The sequence below is a fragment of the Brienomyrus brachyistius genome, chromosome 23, assembly GCF_023856365.1.
Source record: "Brienomyrus brachyistius isolate T26 chromosome 23, BBRACH_0.4, whole genome shotgun sequence".
Lineage (NCBI taxonomy): Eukaryota > Metazoa > Chordata > Actinopteri > Osteoglossiformes > Mormyridae > Brienomyrus > Brienomyrus brachyistius.
This window is the reverse complement of record NC_064555.1, coordinates 6,545,885-6,573,594: the sequence shown is the minus strand read 5'-3', so window position 1 is coordinate 6,573,594 and position 27,710 is coordinate 6,545,885. Positions and strand designations below refer to the sequence as shown.

Genomic DNA, 27,710 nt, shown 5'->3' with positions numbered 1-27,710 from the left:
ATCACATGGTCACTGGCCTGTGTTTCCAGCGGGCGAGACACCACCACTTTAGGCTGACCAGAAACCCACCCGGTCGCTTAGCGCCCACCCTTTAATGGAGCAGTGTGACACTGTGATTGGTTCTTTAAAATGTTCTTGATTTTTTTCACCTGTGATCCCAGTGCCTGCCGGGCTCTGAGGTAGAAGCTGCTCATTCCCTATGGCCAGAGCGGCGCCGTTGGCCTGGGCGCTCATAGACGGCGTGAGCCTAATTCCGCCGTTCAGCTCCGGGCCCCCAGCTGCACTGTGCTGTGGCATGAGGTCCTGACCTTTAAAAGCAGAAGAACGGTGGGATCTCCTCATCAAGCAGCAGTGAAATTCTGCCCATAAAGCACCATTCAGTAAATTACTACTGAAGTCTGACAAAACTGCAAGCAATAAAGGCAGCTGCACAAACACACTAAAATCGATTTCTATACAGCAGAGAAAACAGCCGGATCGCTCAAGCTATATTGCTCAAATTGCCTATAAAATATTCAGCAATGGTGCAATCATGAAACAAAATGTGTTTATGCCTGTCGATGTCACAATGCCCTGTGGACGGCCAGACGTGTTTGTTTCTAATGCACGGATAAGAGGAGCGGGAGATTATGGCGGTGAAAACTAATTAGCAGAGAGCCAATCAGGCACCTGGCAACGGTGTGAGAGAGGAGGTCAGGTGGGGATGTTTGAATGTGAGAGCAAATTAGCCTGCTTACCCGATATGGTGAGGGTGATCTCCTGGGGGTCGCCTGAGGTCTGTGAGGGGCCCGCGGCCGAGGTCTGGGCCAGTACCTGACTCAGGCTGGAGTTGTTAATCGTCAGAGTAATCTCCTGTCCGCCACCACTGGCTGCCACCAGACCAGATGAGGTCATGACCTGTGACAGGTCATGGGAGCCTGCAGGATTACATCGGCCACGTTAGCATGGCTGCCATCAGAAGCTGAACTGTGATTTTAACAAAGGCGTTACAGGTAGATGTAACCTGACTACTGCGGTAAATAACAGACCCAGTAACATACGATGACTGGCTTAATCTTGGGGGAAAAAAAAGAAAATTTGTTGGATGAATATTTATAAAAAAAAAAAATTATAAACACAGAAAGCAGTAATATAAACAACATCAGGGGCAAAGGACTGTTGGCTTAAAATAGGACTGTCAGAAAACTATGCTGGCTGGCTGAGAAATGAGGCTCCGCCCCATGCTGCCTTCAACCAATAAAATGAATCTTCCAGCAAGCTGCAGCTTCTTAACTGGACAAATTATGAATGAGGCGGGACCTCATTAAACAGACCTGCGTTCGGCACAGTCTGCAAAGCTCAATTTAGATTCCAAATGGGGGACCCACCACTGCTGGTGGCCGTGAGCACGGCGTCCTGCTCGGCCAGCCCCGCCATGCCCATGCCACCGGCTGCTGCCGACGGCTGCAGGGACAGGCTAGTCAGCGGATGGATCACCACGTTGGCGGGCACGGCGGAGTCGCCCGCCATGAGGTGAGCGCCGGAGATCTGGGCGATCCCCGCGTCGCCGGTCAGCTGGTGGGAGAGGGTCTGCTGCAGGATGCTCGAGTCGATCTGGATCCGGCGACAAGCATGGTGTTACCATGGCGCAGCAGCAACATAACGAAAACGAGCCACCCTACTGTAAGTCACATGATACCCTGCCCCAAAGGACAAAAGGCAACGTCAAAATGCATCAGTGAAGGCGTGACTCAATCCCAACCTGATATGACATTCCACAGAGATGCTAACAGAGCGATCAGGCAGCAGGATCTGAGTACTTTTGTTCATCATCCATGATCACAGGTTCTGAACACGGTTTACACTCCATCCCCAGAACAGCCTCCTGCTAATAGCGTGGTGATCTGGACGAGGTCAAGCAAGAGGGATCACCTGCAGCGTGATGTTGTTGATGTTGCTGGTGTCGATGCCAGAGATCTGAACGTTGGGGCACACCAGGTTGGTGGTGCTGAGCTGCAGGTGGATGCCCTCCAGTGTGGTCAGGCCGTCAGTCAGAGACACCGTCAGGTCACCGCCTATGTGGGGTCAACCAGCTGGAGCTCAGTAAGGGACTCAGAAGAAATGGCCGCTATCAAAGCTAAATTACACCGATGAAATTCATAAGTAGTCAGCTATATTGCAATATATTGACTGAAATGTGCACTGCATGTGTTTGAATAAAGGACTCCGTTTTACACAGAGATCATTTCTCCAGGTTTATGTTACTGAAAAGGAAAAAAGCTAATTCCACCTGTAAGACAACGCAATATTCCACGTAACGAAAACCGTCTTCGCTTTCCTCAGCTTAAGATGCCCACTCAGCCCTTAAAGAACTTTTCCAAATCCACTCCCCCATTTCAGATAATACAGAAAAACACACATTGAAAGCAATTCTTCACAAATGCCAAAAAGTGCAATCCCAGAAGCAGATACGGGCCAACGAAATGGGGCTCATCCGGCACGACGGATAGGGCCGAGATGGCGAGATGGGGGGGTGCGGCTCCAGTGTTTCTGCCCGCTAAACAAACAATAGGAGGCCGGCATAAATCTCTGGCTGACGTCGGCCATCCCTCATCCAAGCAGACAGGATTTATGGGGCACACAGCCACAGCAAACACACGGGAATCTGTCAAGCGGCCTCCACCATGCCAATAAATCAGATCAAATCTTAATTTCTGGATTTTCACTTTACTTTCCGGACGTGGAATTAAATAAGGGGCAAGGAGGTTACCTCAGTGATCTTGCAACGAGCCTTAAAGCAGGACTGCAACATTTAACAGCTTTTGGTCTCCAGAACAAAGCATTCTGGGACAAGAGCCCCAAGAAGAACACGCTACATGGGTAAAACAGGGGTTTTCCATGAAGACTCACTGGACAGGGAGGCTGGCAGGATGGCCTGGCCCACAACACCTGGCTGAAGCAGGTTCTGCTCAAACGGGCTGCTCATCACAGGGTTGCCGGAGATGTAGACGGGATCCACATCGGTGGCATCAGCAGAGCCACTCTGCAGCATGCCCACAGAGGGCAGGGCCTCTGACCGGTTCTGCCGCTCGCCGGGCTTCTTTCCCCGCTTGGCCTCCAAGTTGGACTTGTAGTGGCTCTGGATGTGCGTCTTGCGGTGGCCGGAGGTGCGAAAACGCAGCTCGCAGATGGGGCACTTGAAGGGCTTTGAGCCCGTGTGCAGGCGCATGTGAACCTTCAGGCTGCCCTTGGTGGAGAAGGAGGTGTTGCACATGTGGCAGCTGAACAGCTTCTGGCCTGCAGGGAGCAGCAGAGGACCTGACTGGTCAATGCCTTAGGGCTGTTGGCAAGGCAATGTGCTGGTGGTACTAGCTTGATAATCAGGTGACTGGAATACTGAGATATCAATAGGGGAATTTACACATCAGGCTGGCGATTCACAGCAAGGCAGTGTAACTGACAGACGGATAGACAGATGCAAGGACAGAAGTACATCCACAAAGGAACATAAGGGACATAAAGTACACATACGCAGATACATTGACAACATTTGCACCAGCTAATAGACCTGAGAGAACACAAAACATTTCAGTCTTCGTTGCGGCCAATTACTGAAAGTCATAATCAAATAAATCCCAGAAAGTGAAGGCTTATATCTGTTAATGCGTCTTTCACGTAATCTCAAAAACATAGAGGGTGGAAAGCTCTGCAAGGATGTGGAAGTCACCGAACAGAACTCTGTTCCACAGCTTGTTTATCTGGCACGCCATGCCCATTCAAAATCATTAACTTTTGAAAAAAAAAATCACTTCAATAAACTGAGTATGTGTCACAGAGCAGCCCTATTCAGTACTTACAAACTCAAGACTCTGCAAGCGAGCAGTCAGTGGGCATGTCGGCCTACCTGAGTGTGTCTTGATGTGGCAGTCCAGGGTGGATTTCACCGTGAAACTCTTTCCACACGAATCGCACTTGTAGGGCCTCTCTCCTGTGTGGATCCGTATGTGTCTGCCAGACAGACCGGGGACAAAGAGGCCCATCAACCACCTGAAGGGGCTCAACTCAACAATTAAAAGACAACCATCTGTATGGGGGGGGGTTCATAAATGCTGACCAGATGCTGTACCGGCACAGATTTGCAGGGATGCACCAGATATCCCTATGCACTCAGCGGACAATTTCCCATTCAACAAGATGAAAAACACCGTTTAATTTAGCAAATTAATGGAAAAAGTTATGTGCAAAACCATTTTCTAATACTGTTAATTAATACAGCTAATTTTAAAATCTCAAATCATTAGTGACACTTCTCAGGGAGTGAAAAGGTTGCTTATTATGTAGAATAATAGGTATGTAATGACTATCCTGAAATATTTTGCCTGGTAGAATTATATTTACATCTACAGATCTAGAAGATCAGAGGATTGTGGCAAAGGAACAAAGAATCGCTATGATTTATTGCCAATTTAAGGACTTACGCTTTGCCTTTTTTAAATAAATGGTTACGCAAAACAGCATGATAATGAGCTTCAGACCTTGGCCTAGAGACGACACTCAAACTGAGGACATAAAGCCAGGGTGATTGGGCTCCTGACGGGGCCCCTCCTCACCGCACGAGGTCGCTGGGCTTCCTGAAGCTCTTGGGGCAGTAGTTGCAGCGGTTGGCGAACTTAGGCTCGCTCTCCAGCTCGACGCTCTTGTCCTTCATCTCGCTGACGCGGTCTCGCTCGGCTGCGGACTGCACCAGCACCTTCTCAGACACGGACGCGTCCTCGCTGGGCTCGTTGCGGGCCAGCTCCGCCGCCTGCTCCTCCGTGAAGGTGATGATGTCGGTGCGGTTGCGCTTGTGTGCCGGCACCTCTGCGCCGCCCTCTTCCTCCCCATTCTCATCCAGCGCTGCGTGGGAAAGGCGAGTGAGTAACACAATATGGAGGAAGGCCAATTGCTTACTGAGGAAAATGTCAGAAAATCTTCAGGGGCCGTTAAACAGCAGGAAGGCCGACATGAATGCGATGTGATGTGAAATTCACAAGGGGGCGTGCTGGTTAAGGACAACGTTTTATATAAAGGCCAGATGAGAATAATTTGATAAAACTAAGATGAACTGAATACAAGCTACCTTCAACATGTCCAGCATCATTCAGTAAGGAAATGTGGTTGCAGTCATAATTAGTTCACTGAACAAAAAGAACCTCAGCTATTTCTGCTAACAGACCCAAACAAGAAGTTGGATGAATCAGTGAGTCGTGATGTCACCAGTAACCTGGATGCGTGCTCAGCCCTGCTTGTTATGACAGTGGACAGTACTAATGATTTTCAAAATCTGAAGTGCTTTTGTGCCTTAGTGGCAAATCATCTTAAAATGGTCAGTTTGTTCTTATTCTTATTTATATGTTGTGAGGCAAAGGGGTGGGCAAGAGCCGAAGTTAGTGAATTGTGGCCATGTCCAGGTGGTTGTGGGTTTGAATCTCATGGTCGGTAGGGTACTCATAACACCAGTGAGTCCTTGAACGAGGCCCTTCAGCCTGAAAACTGCTTCAGAGACATAGTTGTTGTACCTGTTCTGCCCCCATAAAAAAGTGGCTTTGGACAAAATCATCTGCTAAATAAATATAATAACGGAGAGATCCGGCGGGTCCAGGGCCGAAGGGCCCCATCAACCAGGAGCCCACCTTGGTATATAGTGCGGGTAAATCGTGTGCGACACATGGAGGTACCTCTAGCTGGTGCTATGTGGTCTTTCTTCATGTGCTTCTTGAAGAGCTGGTTGGTGCGGAAGGTCTCCGAGCAAATGGAGCATTTGTACGGCCTCATGTTGAGGTGCATGATCATGTGGCGGTTGAGGCTGCCGTTGGTGGTGAAGGACGCGTCGCACACGTTGCACCTGAAGGCTTTCACACCTGGAGAGTAAGACGCAGAGCACCGTCAAGATCCCCCTACTGCAGAGCACACTCATGCGCGATCGCCATGGTCGCTGTGCGGCGGCGGCGGGCTCCGGGCCTCACCGGTGTGCGTGTTCAGGTGGGACTTGAGCACGCCTGCTGACACGAAATTCCGGCCACACAGGTGGCACCTATAGGGCTTCTCGCCCGTGTGTGAGCGGACGTGCTGCTTGAGGTGGCTCGACTTCTTGAAGCCCTTGTTGCAGAAGGAACACCTACAGAAGGGCCAAGAGTCAAGCATTATTACCAGATACACAACTGTCTCCCTGGACAATAATACACAGAGAATTGAAAAGAAAAACCCAAAAACAATCACAGCATGTAACTCCACACAAGAAGTATACCCACACAGAAACAGTTCTGCTTGCTCCCTGGGATAGATTTGCTTTTTTTTCCTAAAAATACTGCTCCATAAATACTGTAGGTATCATAAAAATTAATCTGGTGAGAAAATAACATTCCCGGCCACCCAGGAAACAGCAGTTTGTCCAGACAGATAAGTCACTATAATGACTGCAGCACCATAAACAAAGGTATGGTCCAGGGAACCGGGACATAGCAACGCGTCACACCACCCACGTTCATGGTCTGCCCTTTCGGCTGTTAACAAGGATAACCTTGGATTACTGCTCCTGTTTGGGAGTATTTTCGATTTCTTCCCAATGATAAAGGTGAGCCAGTTCATTTAATTTTCATTCTACACTGAGAATATTCGTGAACATTGCGCATGTGGATAAAGTTATCTGAAAGACAGAAGTCGCAACATTGTTTATTTTACTGGTAAGGAATACAATTTTAAAATTATATGAATTTATTACAGCAAGGAAGTAAGCCAGCAGAAGAATAATTTGGTAGAAGAAAAGAAATAATTTGCTTGTGTTGATCATTTGCACACAGAACCAATGTAATATAATTCGCAGCGATCTCGCACAACCTGTGTTTACATTCATGCTACTGTTAGTATATCATTTAACTACATTTTCAATACAACCCAAGGGGCTGGTATGCTCTGCAAAATAGTGGCGTCGGTAACGAAGGGTGGTGTTTTTAACTATAAAACAAAGAGCGGTCTCCATGTTTCCCTAACAGCTCCTGTATCCTTCTGGAGGAAGTCACATAATTGCCATGTCTAAGCTCCTGTATTCCACCCTATATCCTCCTGTAGGATGTCACATGATTGCCATGTCTAAGCTCCTGAATTCCTCCCTATATCCTTCTGGCGGAGGTCACATGATTGTCATGTCTAAGCTCCTGTATTCCTCCCTATATCCTTCTGGCGGAGGTCACATGATTGCCATGTCTAAGCTCCTGTATTCCTCCCTATATCCTTCTGGCGGAGGTCACATGATTGCCATGGCTAAGCTCCTGTATTCCTCCCTATATCCTTCTGGCGGAGGTCACATGATTGCCATGTCTAAGCTCCTGTATTCCTCCCTATATCCTTCTGAAGGAGGTCACACGATTGCCATGTCTCAGCTTGTGTGTTCCTCCCTATATCCCTCCTCATCACCTACAGAAGGCAGCTATATGACATGAAGGCTGAGGCTGTGACTCCTAATGCCCTTCCCGCACGCTGACCTGTAGACCCTCCGGCTGTCGTCATCGCTGTCCTCCTGGAAGTCCTGGGCGGGGAGCTGGAGGTCGTTCTGAGGTGGATCCTGCAGCAGACGGCTCGTCTGTTGAAATAAAAGGATGGCCGCAATAAACACTAAGTAAGTGCACCTGCTACACAAGCTCACAGCCTGCTAGGACAGCGCACTGTGCGTGCAAATAGGCTATAGGGGTCATATGCAAAATTGATAACATGACACCCTTTCCACTGCCAGGGAAATTATTAAACAGCTTTAATTCAGTGCAGATGACTGATTTGCAAGTTTCAACAACACTAACACTGCACTTCTCCTGTTCGCTCACAGATACACAGAAACACTAAAAAGAACTATCCCACTTGGAGTGATCCGACATGAGGGCAGGACTGGACAGGAGGGGACAGCAAAACGAAAACCATCGAAGCGATGAAGATGATGGAGAGCCGCCACCTCAGTGCTGGGCACGTGCAGCAGGTTCTGGGAGTGGTAGCTGGAGGACAGGGCCTGAGACTCCAGGGTGCTAGAGTCCTGTAGCTGCTGCACGGTGGGGAACTGGGGCTGCTGGGAAAAGCCGTCCGCCATGGGGAAGCCTGTAGTGACACGAGAGGGAAACGTCACTCATTCTCCCTCACACTGCATACCTCTCTCAGGAATGTTATAATATATCATCCAGTACAGAAGGGAGCCATTTCCCCAGGTTTTTGAGTTCGACTGTATGTATTGTAAAGTCTCCTTGAGGGTGAGAAAGGCACCATACAAAAATATTGTTCCTACATGATTCTTTAGCATATCTGACAAACTAACTAAAGCTGAAATTTCAGTTTTGGGAAACAATGACATCAGCATAACATCAGAGTAGGTATTTGTCTGCACTGACGTTTCCGAACGCTATTTGTCTACTTGCACAATTAAGCGCACAGCTAAACTGCACAGTTCCGGTACCGGAGCATTTCAGCCTTAACTCTCAGCAGCCAGCCTCTCGGGGCATCAGACACAGCTGGCAGACTTGCATGCCCGCCTCCCGAGGAGCGCTGTCTGGGATGAGTGGGCACTCATTTCATACAGCCACTTTAAGCCCACACACTACACTTTGAATTAATTAACTTTGTCTCTATAATTGATACAACACACCACAATTTAAATAAAAGATATAAAAGGGGGATCATTGTTACGCTCCTGAGTCATTAACAACCATTTTTTTTCCCGTTATTCAAAGACTGTAGAGGCGTGTAAACACTGCTGGTTGTGCAGTCAGAATCACACTGACATGTTGCACGTAGAGCAATTATTAATATGGATATATGAGAATATTAAGTAGGATCTAACAGGGGCTAAATGGGAGACTCTCTCAGAAGCACGGACCAGGTGAGAGACGCCAGAAAAGGGAACGACCCTGAATCCACTCGACCAAACAGCAGGGAGTCATGGGACCCCAGGTGAAAAGCACCAATCAGTGTCAGAAGGTGAGCCTTCCTGAAGTGCCTTGGCTGTATTCTGAGGGTCGCTGAGAATGATCAGCGCAGACACTCACTGACGACGGAACTAGTACACGAGAGGGTCGGGCCGCCGCCGGGCGAGAGGCGAAGCTGTTACCTTGCGTCAGCGTCTGCTGGTCGAAGGCTTGCTGAGGCAAGCTCTGCATCTCAAACTGGCCGATGTTCTGAGGCAGAGCATGCTGGGATGTCACTAGTGCGTCTGGGAACAACGGAATAGGAGGTGTGGGGGGGGGGGGGGGGGGGGGGGCAGGAGAGTGTGGTTAAATACAGAAAGCAGCAACAAAGTGAACACCTTATTACCCAAGCATTTCCAAGGCAATCAATCGGCATTTAACTTCTAGGGCGTTCAGAGCAAAATGAAAGGTCATTCCGGTTCACACAGGTGGCTGCGGCCATGACCGTGTACACAGAGGTGACCCATCCATCCATAACCAAAACCACGAAATCCGTCTTTTACAGGCAAATTTATCGCCCGATTATCTCCATGACAGATGTGCTGTGCTGGCCTAGTTATTCTATACAACAGAGAAACACAAACACACACAGATAAATAATTTGAACGTATCTGCGTGTAAACTGCTGCAGACCCGTGCAATGGGACTGCGGCGTCATTCTCTTTCCGCTAATCAGGCAGCATCGATGAGGCACTCGGCTGGCTGCTCAGCCCAGGTGCACTCTCCGCCTCTGAAGGCATTTTCAAGGCACAGGGCACATGGTGATGAGTTCTACCATGAAGCTTAGAGACCACCTTTAAATCAGTCTACCGTTTCACCTCTGTTCAGCCGCTGCCATCCATTTCTCCGTGACGTACCCTCTCCTTTAAGCCAAGCTTGGGGGGCATCCATATATTCATGACCTTTACTGCCAAGGTTGTCAGTTGCTCAAATATCAACTAAACCCTGCGAGACTGACTCTACAGAAGACAGAAGATGTTCTTAAAGCACGGTTAGGAGTGTCTCTGCAAAAACACACATTTGATACAAAGATCACTGTCCATATCCAGCTTTTAAAAAGGATTAAGAGATTAAATCAGAGCACATTAGTAGCTCGTTGAGAAGACTGGACTGGGAAATATGCAGCAAAATGCAATCACATATATCAGCAAGGCTGGCCTCCCGTCTTGAGTTGGTCCGTGCCTCGTGCCCATAGCATCTGGGATAGGCTCCGGACTCCCCATGACCCAGAAGGATAAGTGGTTTGGAAAATGGATGGATGGTTATATCAGCAAACGCACCTTTCAAACTGAGCCAACACCTCCACAAAATGACACCATTCATAGAAATTAACCAATTAAATCTTCACAGCGACTGAGCCACCTTTCCACTCCAAAGAAACCTGTTTAAGGCTTTTTTCTTCCCCACTGGGGGGTCCAGATGCTAGCTGTACAACTGATCAACCCAGTGACCATGCGGTCAGTGGACGTGCTTCCATTAAATCGTGCCCTCATGCCGTTCCCAAGAGTCAGAAGGCTGCTCTTTCCAGTAAGTGCTCTGGCTCATGATGTGCCATGCTCTGTCTTATTCCGGGCGCCTTTTCAGAGAAGATTCACTCACACAGCACGCCAGCTGGTCACGATCCTTTCAGCTTAAAGGGCTGCCTTTTAAGTGATACCTCCGTGAGGACAGACTGGCCCGACTTACCTTCGTCCTGCACCAGTGGGGGTTCGGCCAGCTGCTCCTGCAGTGCCTCCTGCTGGGAGCCGCCCACCACCTGTGCTTGGGGCAGCCCCAGCATGCTTTGCTGGTCGGCACCCACAGCCGGCGACTGCTGCAGAGCGTCTGCCTCTATCTCCACCTGTATGGTAGCGCCATCTCCCACGCCAGCGATGGAGGTGTCGAGGGAGGGCTCGCCGGATGCCTCCTGCCCCTGCTGTTGCAGTTGCTGGGCCAGCTCGTACCTAGCAGAAGTGGGGGGGGGGGGAAATCTGTCAGGGTCTTAATGTGAAGAGGCAGGGCTGAGCAGCTGGGGTACAAGCATATGGAGACCCCACGCACAGACCCTCGCCTTCCAAGCCCGGGCGCACCTGTGCGTCTTCATGTGCTTCCGACAGTTAGAGGAGGACTTGAAGGTCTTCTGGCAGTAGGGGCACATGTAGGGCCGTACGTCGCTATGCGTGGTCATGTGACGCCGGAGGCTGCCGCTGGTGGTGAAGGTGCTGTCACACATGAGGCACTTGTAGGCCTTGAGGCCAGAGTGTGTGCGGATGTGTGACTTCAGCACGCCTGATGAGGCAAAGCCCTTGCTGCACTGGATACACTTGTACGGCCGTTCGCCCGTGTGCGACCTGCAGATAGGGAGGCACGACTTTTACGAGTGAACTGGGAGATACGCCCCCGGTTTCTGACATCGACTGATACCCCTGCCAGGTTTAACGCTCATACTGTACTAATAATAACAATAACAGGACTGAAATCCCAGAAACAGTAGGAACTGCCTTTCAGGGCATAACGCTCCAAAATTAGGGATGAATACTATCGATCACAGAGCTGTCTTGATTTTTTAAAATATTTTAAATGGTAAAAACTTCAAGTACATTAAGTTTGAAGTCAGCACAGTAGGAAACAATACTTTACACAGCAACAATACAGTGAGAAAAAAATACTTTAACTCTCTGCAGATAAACTTTGAGGACTAAAAGACAAGTGACAAGAAAGAAAGGCAGGGGAGCGTTTAACCCTCTGATTCTCCCCCCTCAGGCCCACCTCACGTGCTGCTTCAGGTGACTGGACTTCTTGTACGCCCTACTGCAGTAGGGGCATTTATAAGGTCTGTCGTTGACCATGACATCCAGGTACTGCTGTATGGACAGGCTGTTGCGGGGAATCTGGTTTTGCACAAGACCTGCATCAATACACAGAGACATCAGCTGCTGTACGGTGGACCCAAAACCTTTAGCAGCAAGCACTTGTAAGGTTACCCTGTTCAGGTCCCAGTCTGCAAGGGGCCCCGCTGGGGTGCTTAACTCAGGGGCAGGCAATCTTATCCGCAAAGGACCTGTATGTATGCAGCTATTCAAGCCCAGGTGTGAGGACTCTTCAGCCAATCATTCCTCTAATTAGTATTTTGCCCGAATAATAATAAAAAATTATTTATTATTATTACTATAATTACTAGTAGTAGTAGTATTGTGATAGAGTGGCTAAGTGCAGCGAGCAGCCTTGCGTCAATCCACTAGGGGGCAGCATACCCAGGTCTGTGATGAGGATGGGCTCCTGCAGTGGGATGTCCGTCAGCGGCAGGCTGCTCTTCACCACCCGCACCCTTTGTGCCTTGCGTGCGTAGCGCTGCTTCTTCTGCTGTGCGGTCTTGAAGTGGGACGCCATGTGGGTCTTTCTGTGCCCCGACGTGCGGAAGATCTTCTCGCAGTGCGGGCACGGGAACGGCCGCACGCCTGCGGGGGGTGAACGACAACACTGGGTCTCCCGGGAGCATGCAGCGCAAGGGAAGGAACGGCGAGGCTGCAACAAGCCTTATTAATTGCACATTTGGATAGAGAAATGCGGCCTCTGCATTAATCTGACCTCGCAGCTCTATTTGCATGATCCGTACTGACGCCTTCCCAACATCTCAACACAGAAGTTACAGTAACAATTATTGTAATACTGGGCTGATGCTAATTTTCTCTATTCAAAACCTTGGATGAGGACTTAATCTGCTTCGGTGTTCTTGCATTACTGGTATAAGGACAAAGGCTAATTACATTCAGTTTAGTCATTACTGCGTAATTATCCAAACGGATACCAGGAAATAAGCACGCCAGATTTCTGCTGAAAGGTTATTGTCACTAATTCCACAGTAAGAGTTACTCTTACGTAACCGAACAATAAGAAATAAGCAAACATTATTCATTCAGACAAACAATGCTGGAGTAACCTTTGAGCGAGGCACTTAACCTGATCCTCTCCAGTGAAATATCCCTTAGTATAAAAATAAATGCTGTTGCTATGCATAGAAAGCATGCACTGGGATATGTGACAATGTAACAGGGAAATGACAAATTCAGAACACTGATGGCAGCGGGCGGGGGGAGGGGCTTTAGCGCACACACACTGTCTCATTAGTAAATCACAACTGTCAAAGTCAGGATCGAAAAGCAGGCAGCGAGGAAAAGTGTCAGCGATTCACTTAGATAATGAACAAAATGGAGAGTATAACAAGTAAGCTTTTACAAAGACGGATATCTCGTGTGCATTTGCACTACTGACGAGAACAACAGGGTGTTTACATCAGTGATCAGACTTGAGTGCTGACAGTCTGTGACTGGATTTCCCAGCTTCGTTCCCTAAAGACGGGTTAAGCCAGGCTAATGCGAGTAAACACAGAGTGCGATAAGTAACCAAGCATGCATTTACACAGGTCTGAAGCAGCAGCCACTGAACATGGATGGAAGCTGGCCTCACTAAAACATACGCGCCACCTCTGCCCTGTCAGTTACATTTTACCAGGACACCACACTTACACGGTGGTAAACCCCGTGCAATCACCTGCACTGTTAAAGTGCTCCTTTGTATAACTGGAATCCTGCATTTATGAAAGGACAGAAGAGCTACCTTTATCCCTGATGATTTGTTAGGGTGAGTTTTTGTACATCTGCCTGTCTGGTACTGTGGCCTGTGGATCTCCCCACCAGCTCTATGATGAGACCCTGACCGATACTGATTGAGCACCACTATCCTCCCTAAATCATACAGCATGTCAGTTTAAACCAAAATGCCTGAAGGACTGCAGCCATCAATCAATACTGATATAAAGCCAGAGCAAACAGACATTATTGTATTAATATTAGTGTGTAAACTATGTTTTCTACACGTGGCCAGGGATCAAAATTTCAACAGCAATCTGAACAGCTCACCTGACAGAACAAACTGCTCCACTGCTTTTTGTAAACAAACATGAGCCTAGGCAGACAGTTTGGGGCTCTGCGCAGTATTCAGGCAGATGGCTCTGGGCTCTACATAGTGCTCAGGTAGATGGCTTGGGCTTCTGCGCAACACTCAGGCAGACAGCTCAGGGCTCAGCATAATGCTCAGGCTGACAGTTCGGGGCTCAGGGCTCTGCGCAGTGCTCAGGCAAACAGCTCAGGGCTCAGCATAATGCTCAGGCTGACAGTTCGGGGCTCAGGGCTTGGCGCAGTCCTCTGGCAGACAGCTCAGGGCTCTGCGCAGTGCTCAGGCAGATGGTTCAGGGCTTGGCGCAGTCCTCTGGCAGACAGCTCAGGGCTCTGCGCAGTGCTCAGGCAGATGGTTCAGGGCTTGGCGCAGTCCTCTGGCAGACAGCTCAGGGCTCTGCGCAGTGCTCAGGCAGATGGTTCAGGGCTTGGCACAGTCCTCTGGCAGACAGCTCAGGGCTCTGCACAGTGCTCAGGCAGATTGTTCGGGGCTTGGCGCAGTCCTCTGGCAGACAGCTCAGGGCTCTCTGCAGTGCTCAGGCAGATGGCTCGGGTGCCCAGGCAGATTGCAAATGGTTCTGCGCAGTACTCAGGCAGAAAGCTCGGGGTTCTGCGCAGTACTCAGGCAGAAAGCTCGGGGTTCTGCACAGTACTCAGGCAACCAGCTTGGGGTTCTGCGCAGAGCTCACACTGCCCAGTTCTCCCTTGGTCACGAATGGTTTTTACAAACTCGTGGCTCTAGTGTGAACATGAACGTGTCCTGGCAGGCCACCCGCGGTTTACTCCTCTTTACTCCCTTCCCAGGACAGGCCTCAGATTATCGTCATGATAACAAAGATAATAAATGGATGGGTGCGTGGTTTGTGGATAAAAGGATATAACTGTCATTAAGGGTTTTGGACCAGCTCCCAGCTGGAGCACTACTGCAGCAACACTGAACAACAGCTGTGTCCTATTCGGTGCAGGATTCACCCATCCAGTCATCTATTCATCCATGCATCCATCTTCCATAAACACTTACACTCAATGTGATCCTGGAGACCATGCTTATATAACAGTGTTGGGTAATGCCTTGAATTCTCCAAACACTTAGTGTGAATATCAGGTGGAATACAGATTCCACCTGGTCTGTAAGCCCAGTGGTCTGTAAGCCCTGTGTGGGACATGAACCAACTGTATTGGTCCTGGAGTTGATAAAGTTACCTTTCCATCCAGAAAAAAATCTATGTAAAAAATTTATGGAGGGAAGATGATACGGCCATCTCCCCACTGAAATGTGACCATTACATCTCCTGTCAGGCTCCATTTCCATATAAAACTTTTGAAAAACACTGATGCAACCTTCATGAAATCTTGGGAATGAGGGTGCAAAAATAGTCCTGTGTCAGAAATGCGAATGTGCTCACTTGCCTGGCTCTCCCGCGCATCCTCATAGCTCAGTACTGCTGTTTGTCCAGCACTTTTCACCCGAGACTCCACTCACCACACAAACTACAGGTTTTCAGTTAAGTCCCACTATACCAATAAATGCATGCTGTCAATCCCTAAAGAAATGGGCCACGTCTTCCCTGGTCAGACCCAAACATACTTCAGGGCAAAGCAACACCCACTCTCCCAGTCCCGCCTTGTCAATCCCAGGGTCCAGGAGGCCCCGATGAAGCCACAACCACAAGCTCACCCGTATGCAGCCGCATGTGGACCTTCATGCTGCCCGAGGTGGAGAAGCACTTCATGCAGCACTGGCAGGTGAAGGCCTTGATGCCCGTGTGGGTCTTCATGTGGGCTGTCAGCGTGCTCTTGACGGCGAAGGCGCGGAAGCACTGCTTGCACTTGAAGGGCTTCTCGTGTGTGTGGATGCGGATGTGACGCACCAGGTCGCTGGGCTTCTTGAACTCCTTGGGACAGTAGGGGCACACGTGCCAGCGGATGCCGTTCTCCTCACGGATGGAGCCTGTGAGATGAAGGGGACGGCAGTCGGCCCAGATCGGATCCCAGCGTTTTGGCCGAGAAGCCAGGCACCCGCAATGTGTAAGTAACACTGACGCCAGACATGATGGGATTTCCCAACCACCCCTCGGCGCCCCCTGCTGCTCCCTGTGCAGCACGGCACATGTTGATACTGCCTCCTCTCACCTGGCATTTGCACGTGCTTCTTGTAGATGCTCTTCCTCCCTTTCCGATTGGTCTTGTCCGACCCGGAGCCCTTGCCCGGATCTGGCGGGCCAGCCGAGGGCCCGGCGGTGGCACTCTCAGAGCCCTGGCTCTGGGTGGCAGGGGTGGGCCGCGACACAGTGCCGTTCTGGGTGTGCGACTGCACAGGAATGGCGCTCAGGCCACTGTTCTCCAGGGCTTGCTGCAAATGATCACATCAACCTGCCTGTTTAGCCGTCGGGAACATGCGAGTCGATCATGACGGCGATCTGTGAACATCACTGTGAACATTCCGCCTAGTAGCTTCAGCCACTGTTAGGACTGATGATACCGTTTGGGGGGGGGGGGTGGTTCTGACCATGGGGACCACATAAACAAAATCATCTGTGGGAAAACTGAAGTTCAAAATATTTATCTTACCCATATAAAGAGCCATGTTGTTTTGTACAACTGCTGTCATTAACCGCAGGAAAAACAACCCAGATCAGATGGCATTATCATGAGGTGTAGGGCACCTGCAGGATGTCCTGGTTGAGAGCCGCGTCCATGGGGAGTGGCTGCTGTGTACACTGGACCTGAGGACCTTCCCCCGCCACTGGCTCCGACAGGTCCAGCAGCTGCTGGATCACGTCTGTCACCCTCTCTGATCCTTGGGGAACCTGCACTGACTCCACCGGCTCCTGGTGCAAGAGCATGGGGGGGAAGGAGGAGGGGGACAAAGGTCATCTGATGGGAAGTTTCATTTCCTGGTATAACCCTCAGCTTCTCAGATTCTCAAAAAAAAAAAAAACGATAAACCTGCACTGGCTTCCTAAAGCGGCCATCTTTCTACAGTCTGTCTTCTGCTGGAGGAGCACAATTACAGAGGTTCCACCATGACAGTCTGCTGCAATTACAAAAGTGGAGGGGAGGGCGAGGCCTGGGTCTGACCTGGGGTTGAGCTGGGCCCTCCACGATGGACATGTGCATCTTGCTGGTGTGAGCATGGAGGCTGCCGAGTCTCTTGAAGACACAGCTACAGTCGAGGCAGGGATACACCGGTACTCCTTTGGACTAGACACAGGAAGGCAGTGGTGAGGATTAGTACATCATCGATGCAGGTCATACTTTAAACCTATAAAATACCCATCCACCATCCAAAAGCTTATCCAGGATCTTATGGAGCCTGAAGCATATCCCAGCAAACGGACATTCAGGGTGGGATGCAAACCAGGGTAGCCAGGGCAAGCCCACATGGGGAGGGGAGGGTGGGATCGGAGTCCCCTTTTATGGAGGTGTGAGGGGATGGTGCTACCCACATTGTCACAGTGCCATCCCAAGACCAAGGTTAATCATAAATTAACCGTAAACATGGCCCCTTCCTTTCCATAAAATAGGGAGATCAGAGCCACATCAAAATGCATGTCAGTGAATCATCTAATGCCGGAAGGCTGCTAAACGACGACGCATCTGCCTGAGAGTGCACGACTTCCGGCAGAATCCTCAGCAAACAAAGAGTGTCAGAAGACCAGTGGAAAGCCTCTCTGCTTCACTCCATCCGTTTAAAGAGAGAGACTGCTCAAACCTGGAAGGAACTGCGCAGGCAGGTCAAGTGCCTGGACAGAGGAGGCTACTGCTGCACTCCGACTATTCAGCTCTGCCGGAAATTCCAGAGGCACGTTCCCTTATCCCCGCCAACCATCACTGTAAGCGTGCAAGGGCACTCCCTCTAAATCAAGAGCTAACTCCATTGTTGATTATTCGCACTGATTAGTGGATGCAAAACGTCGTATATTATGCATGTGGGAAAAACTGTAGACTTAGAACGCTTTTAAAGTTTAAAACCTCCGAAAGTAGGAGCAGAGAGTCCGTTTTCCAAGTAGAGCACGGATTAGTCGCACCGCGGACAGCAGAAAAGGCTGGGAGGGGGAGGCGGACAGATGGCTGAGGACGTGCGGCCTACCTCAGAGTGAACCCTCTGGATGTGCGACTGCAGGTTGCCCTTCTGGGAGAAGGAGGCGGGGCACAATGTGCAGAAGTGAGGCCTCTCGCCCGTGTGGCGCACCATGTGGGTCTGCAGCACCACCTTCTGGTTGAAGGCTTTCCCACAGTGTGTGCACTTGTATGGCCTTTCACCTGAGCCACAAAAACAATCATAAAAACACCACATACCAGGAACATAAAATTAAGGACAAATAAAACTATTCCCCATGCCTACAGATACCTGAAAAGTCCAGCAATGCCACTTTTAAGGTTCACATTGGATGGTCAGAGGTCACAATCTCATTGTCTGAAGATCAGTGAATCCATAATTAAAGCACACAATCAAAGGTGAGCACAAAAGTCTACTGTGCATATGTATATTCAGAAATAAGGAGGACAGACATTAGTGATTATATACTGCCCTCTTCTGTCCATATTAGGTATACCATGCAATAAGAAGCAAATTTCAATATCGAGACCTGGTCACAAATTCATATTTGATAGGATTTTACTGAATAATCTGTTGTTGTGAATCAGATTAAACACCCAAATTGAGAATACAACAGCAGGACATATCCCCTACAATGTGGTCTATGAATCTACAGCTACAAATCTGTGTCCTTAAGCGACAGGCAGGACTACATAGAGTCGATGCAAGTCGCCTCAGTGTGAAGAGGAATTATTTTTTGGCTGCCTTTTCAAACTTTACCTCACAGAGGCTGAGGTTAACTGGGGAAAGATGTTGGGGTCAATTCAGCTGCCTCTTGGTGTTGTGGAGACTATCGTTTTTATCCGCAACAGTACCCAGAAGAGAAGAGGCAAGCCCTCTAGCTAAAAGTCAGAGGCTAGAAAACGGCAAGCAGGAAGTAGTGATGTCAATAAAGAAATGGAAGTGTCCCCAAGTGGACTTGAAACCTCAACCATCTTACTGCAGGACAAAGCATAACTACGCAAAATTTAATATGCTGTTGCGATGTTTATTTCCTTTTCTTATTTCAACTTTCCTTTCATAGAAGAATTATAAAACTCACATGTTTAAGGAAGAAAAAAAACATGTGATTTGACTGAGCCTTAATGAGTGTTAACTGATAAATGAATATCCCCCGTTCTGCCTCATTGGGTATTTGTGATGCCTGAATTCTTGTTATTCAGTTATGTCAGTTGTTCAGAAATGAGGCTCTGAGGTGGGAGACGCTTGAATTTACGGTGCATCTGACGTTCTGCTGCAGGTGAAAAGAGCCCAAAGGCCCAAAGTAGACAGGGATCGTACACGTTACCGACCTGTGTGGATGCGGACGTGCCGAACCAGCTGGCTGGGCTTCTTGAACGTCTTCCCGCAGTGTTGGCAAGTATTTGTGAAACCGCTCCTGTCTATGTTCTTCTTGTAATTTCTCGAACTTCCTAAGATGGGCCTGACCAAACGAAACCCAGGGAAGGAACACGGGTCAGAATTCTAAATCCCGTCTTGCGCCAACATCCATCGCCTCACCCTCCCCCCCCCGCTGTTGAGCTTGCCTCTTCCGAACATGCATCTTCTTGTGCTCCTTCAGCTGTGAGGACATCTTGAAGTCCTTGCTGCAGACATTGCAGGTGTAGACCTTGTTTCCAGAGAGCTCCTTGCGGTGGTCCTCCAGGTGCAGGGAAAGCTGGCTGTGCAGTATGAACTCATCCCCACACTCCGAGCAGATTAGGTTCTGTGGGCAGACAGGCAGGTGGGACGTCGGTACTAGAGAGCCCATGCATACGGCATCAACCAGAAACAAAACCCAAAAGCAGACAGATAGCAAACCAATAATATTATGCAGGCTTTCCCCTTCTGCTTCAAGCATGTACTTGCAGTCGACAGCCAAAAAATATTTAGCATTCCATATAATTCCCCACTTTTTTCTGTTGATTTTCTGTTCTATTAATTCCCTGCCTTAATGCTTAACAAGTAATGTTCTAGCATTTGACACACTGGACTGAGAATCTATATAGCCATTTAGCTGCTTCTGGAATGTATTTCCTGTCCAAAACTACGTAGAATTCCCTATTAAAATCATGATCTAATAAAAGCTTTTTTTTAAAAAAAAAAAACAAAAAAAAGATCATGTGGCCTTTGGCTTTGATGTTCCAGACCTCCTCTTTCTCGTGAAGCATGATGTGGGACTTGAGGCTGGCCGCCCGGGAGAACTTCTTGCAGCATACCGGACAGGTGAGGTTCTTAAGGTCGTGCGTGGATTTGTGCAGCGTGAGGTTGAACTCCACGTTGAACGACATGGGACACTGGTCACAACGGTGTGGCTGGGTAGGGTGAAGACAAGACAAGACCTTCGTTTTTGGTTCAGAACAAAGGCATCTAACAGGGATGGCACTGAGTAACTGGCATCTCTTCCTCTTTGCCATCATGGTTTATGAAAAATAACTCGATCATAATCCCGGGACGCAGTTCTGAATGTGCTGGTTTCTGTTCCAGTTAAGCTACAAACAACATTTCAACAGTGTCGTTCATTTAAATATAACTTTACAAATTTTGACAGCTATTACGTTGTTTTTTTTAATACAAAGGAGATTGCTATGGTATATATGGTATATATGGCATATATATGGTACATATGGTCCTTAAACATTTTGATCAAGGGTCCACGTCAGATTTCTGATTTCAGATTACAAAGTCAGAGGTCAGGGACAATTTTCAATAATAAAACTGCATTTCATAAACTTTAATGAATTAACAATAACTTCCAATACTTACATCAATATTTAACAATGACGGGAACTTGTCTGGTGGTTCAGAATTGTGTTTTCGCACTACATTAAGCCTTTTTACATTAAACGTATCGATTCATAAGGTGCATCATCAGCTGGGCCAAGTTTAACTTCAGTCAGTATCCACACCAGGGCTTGGACTTTGAGAGCAAGTCAGGATTTTGAGAAAATCCTCAATTCAGTTTTATTTGTATAGTGCATTTTCACCATATTACATTGTCTCAATGCCCCTGCCCAAATCGGTTATTTTACTCCAGACCAGAAGTGAGAGGTTTTACTTTTACCAGGTGTGCGAAACTCCACCCAGACTATCTATGCATCATTTTAGTTTCATGTCTGTATGCTTTGGTACTGGAGGGTAACCCTTCACCACAGCACAGCCCACATGCCTCCCGTACCTTGTCATTGGCTTCATGGTCACGAAGGTGACGCTGAAGTTGGCTTTCTTTGGTGAATGACAGCGAGCACACCGTGCACTTAAACTCCTTGCTCTCTGCTCCTCCATAGCCTGTGTTTTCAGAATGGGATTCCTGCAAATCTTCTACATGGAAAAAAGGACACAAACAAGCTCATGTCAAGTTTGAATTTTTCAGTGTGTGGAATGAATATTAAGTCACTGTTAAACTTGGTGGAACATGGCTATCCACTACAGGCTGGCCAGCTCCGCAACTTAAAAACACACACACATTGATGCCAGCATCTAGCTGCAGAACCATTTCATTAAACAATACTCTAAGTAAACCAACGATTCATTCATTTTTCGCTAAGGAACACGTACGTTTATCCAGGCGGAAGATTAAGCAGATATTTCTAATGCATATGCAAACACACGTCTTAAACAACTATGGATATACTTACAGACGTACTAATATGCAATGATATATTTTTAACTCCACTTTTCTAGGTGAACTGAATTGTCCCGTCTTTGTGTACGTAATGATAAAACTTTTATTAGAAAACACTTGAAATGACACCGACCATGCAGCCACCAAAGTGACAGTGTGTATAAATGACACAGCTAGCTGGGCAGCTAACACAGCTCAAGATTAACCTTACTATCAAATCTCTATCATTTTTAGAAGGACTGGTTTGACTTGTAAACTTTACTTAATTTGTATTAACAAACTCGTCATTCTGGACGAAATGCAAACCTGATAAACACTGTAAGAGCTAGCTAACCAGCTAGCCAGGGTGCTAGCGGGAGAGGCACGCGCCGTGCTGGTCAGAAGCTAAAGATAACTCCAGTTCGCTTTGCTGGCTAAAAAGCAGCGAAGTGCCGAGCCCATTAACCAACTAACTGCACGAAAGTCCACCGACCAGCTTTATAAAGGTGGCGGTTAGGAGCGTCGGGCACTCGATGCAGTCTCCATCGGGCTTTTTAAATCTGCGAAAATGGCAGCGCGCTCCCTGTAAATCTCACACACTGGGAAGGGACGATGTCGGCGTTAAATGGGCGACAAAACGTTTATTTAGACATAGTGCATGAGAAAAGCCACCACGGAGCTCACAGGTAACCGACACGGCTCCGGAGCCCCTCACAACGCACCCGGGAAGCCCAAGGTTCCAGAATAAATAAGTAGAGCGACCGAAATGTCGTTATTATTAATATCATTCCGCCTCGATCCCTCCTTCACGGCACAAAGACACGCACGGGCACCCGCAGCACCATATCCGGGGACTATATACACAACCTTTAACTACTTTTATCTCGGAAGCGCGGCCACTTCTCCACGCCTGGCACGCCCGAAAGAAAAGCATACACGGCGCTTTATTTATTTGTGGCGTTTTGTTGTCCTTTACCTGTCCCGTCGTTGGTTTTGTCCCTCAGTTTGCGAGGTCGGCCCCGCGGCATAGTTTCTGGATTCAGGGCGGGTGTACTGTGAACGATTTGGATTTCAAAATGGCGGCCTCACGAGGGCCATGAATTTGAGGGCCGCCGCGGCCGCCGCGGAAGAGGGAGACATCTAGTGTACAAACAGTACTTGTTGAGTGAAGTGAACGCTGCTCACTGCAGAAACTCAAATAATATTGTCAGATTCGATTTGGAATGATTGCTCACATCTATAGCTATCAAACATGGTCAAGACAAATTATTTAATATTTCTGGGGCAGAAAGTCTTTTCAGAATGTTCAAAAATCAGTTTGATATATGCTGTATATGTATTTGGGTATATATAGGAGGGCCAACTCTCTCTGGCAATAATGCATGTATTCATGCATGCTTAAAAATATAAATAACAAATACATGCTGAGAATATGCTTTTATCTGAATGCCCTAATATGCCAGTTTCTGAACCAAAATACCCAAGATATTGTTTTTAAATATAAAAACCACAAGAGACATGTTTATTTGTCAGCATTTGCAATGCTAAAAAAAAAATACCAAGAACATCAGTGTTCATATCATATTCAACAGGTTTCAAGTAAAGCATTTTTGTTATATCTGTTTCAGTAAATATATGTAAAAACAGGTCTTGGCACGATCAATATATAAATGATTTACAAAAAATAGGTCAAATGAGCTGAAAAACATGATAATGCTTACCATATGTAAATAGGTGACTTTTCTGCAAGTGCAACAACCATAAGCTCATTCATATGTCTACGAGGTGGCCTATTACCTCGCAATTTCTCCGAAAAGAGGGGCATTGTGGATTTTATCTTAACTTCCCTTCTTACTTATTCTTGTACATTAATAACTGATACAGATGTATTGCATGTTACAGTGGAATCATTTCTAAGAACTCGCCAAAAGCACAAGGGGCTTTAAGACTACAGACGAATTGCCTGTAAGCTATAGCTTTGGGTAGCATATGGATGAAAATTGATATTCCAGAGTTAGTGAGAGAATGTAACATAAGTATGTCATTGAAAGTGTCATAGCCTTTACCTACTTTCAGTTTTTATTTAAATTATCGGTAATAAATCACATCCAAGCTTAGAGAATGCGTACAATTACGTTTAATTAATGAAACCTTTAAAATTGGTTGACGTATATGGTTTATTTCTGTTTTAATGAAGATGAAGATGTACCCTCCATTTTGTGCTTCTCCATAAGGTGCTTCAACCTTTTGAATGTGATTTTTTTTTTCTTTTATGCGCAAACATGATACATCTTCCATTTTGACGATTAATTCAAACTCCACATTTTCATAGTATTTATAGCATGTACATTATGTGCAGTAATAATTCTGCTTGGAAATCATCGTTTACTACACTACCTCTACCTTCAGTGGCACATACTGTCTCTTTGTTGATTAGGAGCCTTATTATTCCTATGAATATTGTTATCATTTTTAAATATTGTTATTTAATTTCTTTGGGGTCAATGAAGAATCTATCTATCTATCTATCTATCTATCTATCTATCTATCTATCTATCTATCTATCTATCTATCTACTGATTGATTGATTGATCTGTTGCACCGTGAAATATAATTACATATATATTTTGTATTTAGTATTTACCCAAATGTTTTTTGTAACAGATGTAGGGCTGGTCCTTTATAATATCTCTGCTCAGTGGTCTTAGTAGCTCCTCCAATGGACAGCTTGCTAACACAGCACTGAAAATCAAATCAATAAGTTAGTCCACTCAGCGCTGCTGAGAGACTAAAAAGCAAATTCAGAAAGTTGACTCAAAGTGTGCAAGATCATTAGCTTGTTTTTTTTTTTGTGTGTGTGTGTGTGTGTGTGTATTGATTTTTCTCCTCTATATTACAAAGGAAAGCAAAATATATTGTGTTGTGCTTCATCTCTGCTGAGGTATCACATATCTTAGAAGACAGCAAGGTAGATGTCACGCGATGTTACATCTTAGCGTTGCTGGGTATTCAGTAGCTAAAGGTAAGATAAGTCACAAAACAACTAGGAAAGAAATCAATATAGCGTTGTTTTATAAGATTAGGAGTGCGTAGCATTCTGTACAATACAAGATAAAATTACACAAACGCAGCAAGCAGTCTTCGTTGTCATTTAGTTAGTATGAAATTAAATACTTATTAGAAAGGCAGGTTTCAATTAGATATGGTTATTCGTAAGGCGTGGGGAGAGTGTGGTGTCATACACACTGAGACATAGATGCCAAGCTGAGGGAACGGTGTGACCTCGGCTGCTGGCTGAGTCGTTTGCTATGAGATGAACACACATTGGGGACCAAGTTGGAACCAACAAAAGCTCTCTTGGGTGTGCAAATCTGTCTGAATGCAACGTGACACCGCCAGCCAGGGGCTGTGTGCGAGCTGGCTTTCAGAACGCACAAATACTCCCCTTGTCACTTTTTGCTTTCGCAGCCAGCCCTTAAAGCCCAGGCATTAAGCTCTGAAAGAGGACCTGATGCCTGGCTTGTTTTTTTTTCTTCTGAACTGCTGGGGCTGGACAAAAAAAGCTGGTGAAGGACGAGAGCATTTCTGTTTTCTTGTTGTTCTTCTTCTTCTGTTTAAAAACAAAAAGGGAAAAAGTAGATGTGAGTCGGTTGAGCATTTTCTCCTGTCCTTGGGGGAACAAAGTGTCTTTTTGTGTGCTGACTTGCTTTTTTGAGAAGTGGAATTCTGAGACTTTTCTGTACCATGTTCTAGGTCAGTGTTTCCCAGCCCAGGTCCACGGGGACCCGAGACGGTCGACGTTTTTTGCAGAAATATGGACTGTCTGGCAGGGAGCGGAGAGGGAGCAAAAACATGGCCTGTCTGGCAGGGAGCAGGGAGGGAGCAAAAACATGGACTGTCTGGGGGTCCCCAAGGACCGAGTTGCGAAACAGTGTTCTAGGTAAGAGGATTCATATCAAGGAAACCTGAACCAGTTCAAACACTCCATTTTGCCCAAGCCCTATTTCTGTATGATTTAAAGCACATGTATAATGATATTACTACCCCAGCTAGTTTGCGTGTCTTAGATGATGTAGGTAGGAATGTGTTACATACAGCACAGTATTGAAAAGTGGATTTCTCAGCAAGAGCTACTTTGAGTTTCTGAAAAAAAAAAAAAACGAAAAAAAACCATGCAGGATGTGTCAGCAGAGGGCAGTGGCGAGTAACTGACAGGAAGGGCATGGTAGTGGGTTAATGAGGAAATAAGAATTCACTTAACCGACAACAGGCCACAGATAATCTTGAAAGTTTTAGTTGACAAATCTGTATTTTATTACTTTGCCGATGCTATTTCTTTTTAGATGTAGAGAGAATCTACTATGACATTTAACAGCCCATAGAATGTGGACGTTGTTAGAGAGTGCAAATACCACAGATCTTTAGCTACAGCTGTTTTTTAAAGGGAATTTATACATGACAAAACCTCTGGCTGAGAGACCACAAGTTTTTGCATGAGTGGTATATAAATATCAGCAGAGCGTATCTTTTGTTTACAACCTGACTCTTCACACAGAGAAGCAGCTGAGGTCTAACCACTGGGAAAAAAAGAAACCCATCAATCTAACAGCGACAATGGAGCTTTTACTATATCAATGAGCACAACTGAGCACATTTTAATTCGGCATCCAAAACGACATATCGGCAGTGATGGAATCTCTCCTAGCTCCATGAAACCCCTTGAAAAAATAATCACATTGCAAAGACAAAGGAAGAAGGAAAACTGAAGGAAAAACATAGCTTCTAATATGGATTGAGAGAGGTCACACTGGGGGCATCAGGAGTAGCCAGCACATGGAGTGGGGGGGGGAGTGAGCAGGGGCAATAAATCCAGAAAGGAGACAAAAACCGAGAGGACAAGAATTTGGGCCAGGGACTACTTTGGACCCTTTACCGCCCACTTTCAATGGTGCTGATTGAACCCCACCCTGCGATTATGCCAAGCTTAGAAGTGTCACTGTAAACCGAACTGCACGTTACACAAGAAGGGCTGACTGTTCCGTGTTTAAATGGTACATCTCTGGTATTTAAACATAATTAATCTGGTATTAAAACGGTAATTAAGCAGGCTCTTTGCAACCCTAAACAACAACCTTTTTCCCAATCACGTCTTTCTTTGCTATATTGTCAAGAGTAGTATTAATGTGTGTCCCTCAAAATTAATTTATTTTAACATTGTTTTTAAAATTTGGGACATTTATGAAACAGTTGACTGGGACTCATTTTCCGTCATGTGACTGGACTGCTGCAGGGAAAAAAAAAAAGTTTAAACACACCTTTCTCTTCACATATTTTATTTTTTTTCCTGTACAGTTACAGGCTATTTTTGGACATTAGGGGGCTTGTGGTTTGGGTCTATTTTTAGCAAGCGTGCGTGAGGCTGCCTTCCCTGGCGCGTCTAAGGCTTCATATTATGAAGGATGTGAAGAAGCGGCACTTAGCCTGTCAGGTGCAGCTGTTTATAGTAAGTCAGTCTTGGAGTCCTGTTTACCGTTCCCGTGTGAATGTCACTGTTTGACCTAACGTGCTGATGCACTAATGTTGCAAGTGGGAGCCCTTTTTCAGGGGCAGCAGGGGAAAACAATGCTGAATTCCATGTAATCTGCTTCTGAGAACACCGCAGGATACTCGCCTCTGATATTCTGGATCGTCTTCTGTTTCCAGTCCTGCTTTCATTGTTTTCAGACACTATCGGTCTGTCTGACTGCCATTACGTTATTGACATGTTGAAAAAACGTTGAGGGAATGCTCGAGCTGTGAGGGAGGCAGGTATCGGGAGAGCTAGTTCTGCACAAGGGGGGGTTATTCTCCTTGAGTGTCCTCAACCTGCACTAAAAGCCTCCCCGATGGACACAGCGCTGGGCCTTCGGGGGAGGTGGCCCGGCTCATCGGCTGAGTTATTCTCTGGACCGAGCGGCATCGCCTGGTGGGCCCAGTTGCCACTAGCAACCCTTTCTCCAACCCCATGACATGCGCTTCAACATACAGGAGGCTCTTTTTTGCTCTCTGTGGGGAGGACGTCAGCCAGGGACTGAGGTTTCCATGACTTCTGTGAGTACGCTTGGAAATACAGTGTGAAGGTAACAGAACGC

The 27,710-nt window shown here is 47.1% G+C and overlaps 1 protein-coding gene across 4 annotated transcripts in view; it reads right to left on the bottom strand.

Annotated features, from left to right (window-relative positions):
- The window catches only part of LOC125718611 (zinc finger protein 236-like), a 30,089-nt gene extending 7,395 nt beyond the window's left edge, over positions 1-22,694 (bottom strand). For 2 of the 4 annotated variants that reach the window (XM_048992511.1, XM_048992512.1), the window contains exons 1-26: positions 22,556-22,694; positions 21,154-21,296; positions 20,126-20,290; positions 19,523-19,701; positions 19,289-19,419; positions 17,988-18,160; positions 16,976-17,098; positions 16,561-16,725; positions 16,028-16,247; positions 15,573-15,845; positions 12,194-12,397; positions 11,709-11,847; positions 11,030-11,290; positions 10,647-10,903; positions 9,104-9,205; positions 7,961-8,100; positions 7,500-7,597; positions 5,985-6,136; positions 5,697-5,879; positions 4,590-4,875; positions 3,884-3,987; positions 2,890-3,276; positions 1,912-2,054; positions 1,368-1,593; positions 738-917; positions 150-308 (exon numbers count right to left, since the gene is read on the bottom strand). In XM_048992511.1, the coding sequence (XP_048848468.1) occupies positions 150-308; positions 738-917; positions 1,368-1,593; positions 1,912-2,054; positions 2,890-3,276; positions 3,884-3,987; positions 4,590-4,875; positions 5,697-5,879; positions 5,985-6,136; positions 7,500-7,597; positions 7,961-8,100; positions 9,104-9,205; positions 10,647-10,903; positions 11,030-11,290; positions 11,709-11,847; positions 12,194-12,397; positions 15,573-15,845; positions 16,028-16,247; positions 16,561-16,725; positions 16,976-17,098; positions 17,988-18,160; positions 19,289-19,419; positions 19,523-19,701; positions 20,126-20,290; positions 21,154-21,296; positions 22,556-22,607 (4,645 nt within the window). In that variant the 5' untranslated portion in view covers positions 22,608-22,694. Of the gene's footprint in view, positions 1-149; positions 309-737; positions 918-1,367; positions 1,594-1,911; positions 2,055-2,889; positions 3,277-3,883; positions 3,988-4,589; positions 4,876-5,696; positions 5,880-5,984; positions 6,137-7,499; positions 7,598-7,960; positions 8,101-9,103; positions 9,206-10,646; positions 10,904-11,029; positions 11,291-11,708; positions 11,848-12,193; positions 12,398-15,572; positions 15,846-16,027; positions 16,248-16,560; positions 16,726-16,975; positions 17,099-17,987; positions 18,161-19,288; positions 19,420-19,522; positions 19,702-20,125; positions 20,291-21,153; positions 21,297-21,613; positions 21,878-21,906; positions 22,292-22,555 lie in introns of those variants that run through there. The other 2 variants (XM_048992514.1, XM_048992513.1) reach the window with 2 other exon arrangements.
- Positions 22,695-27,710: the final 5,016 nt, after the last annotated feature.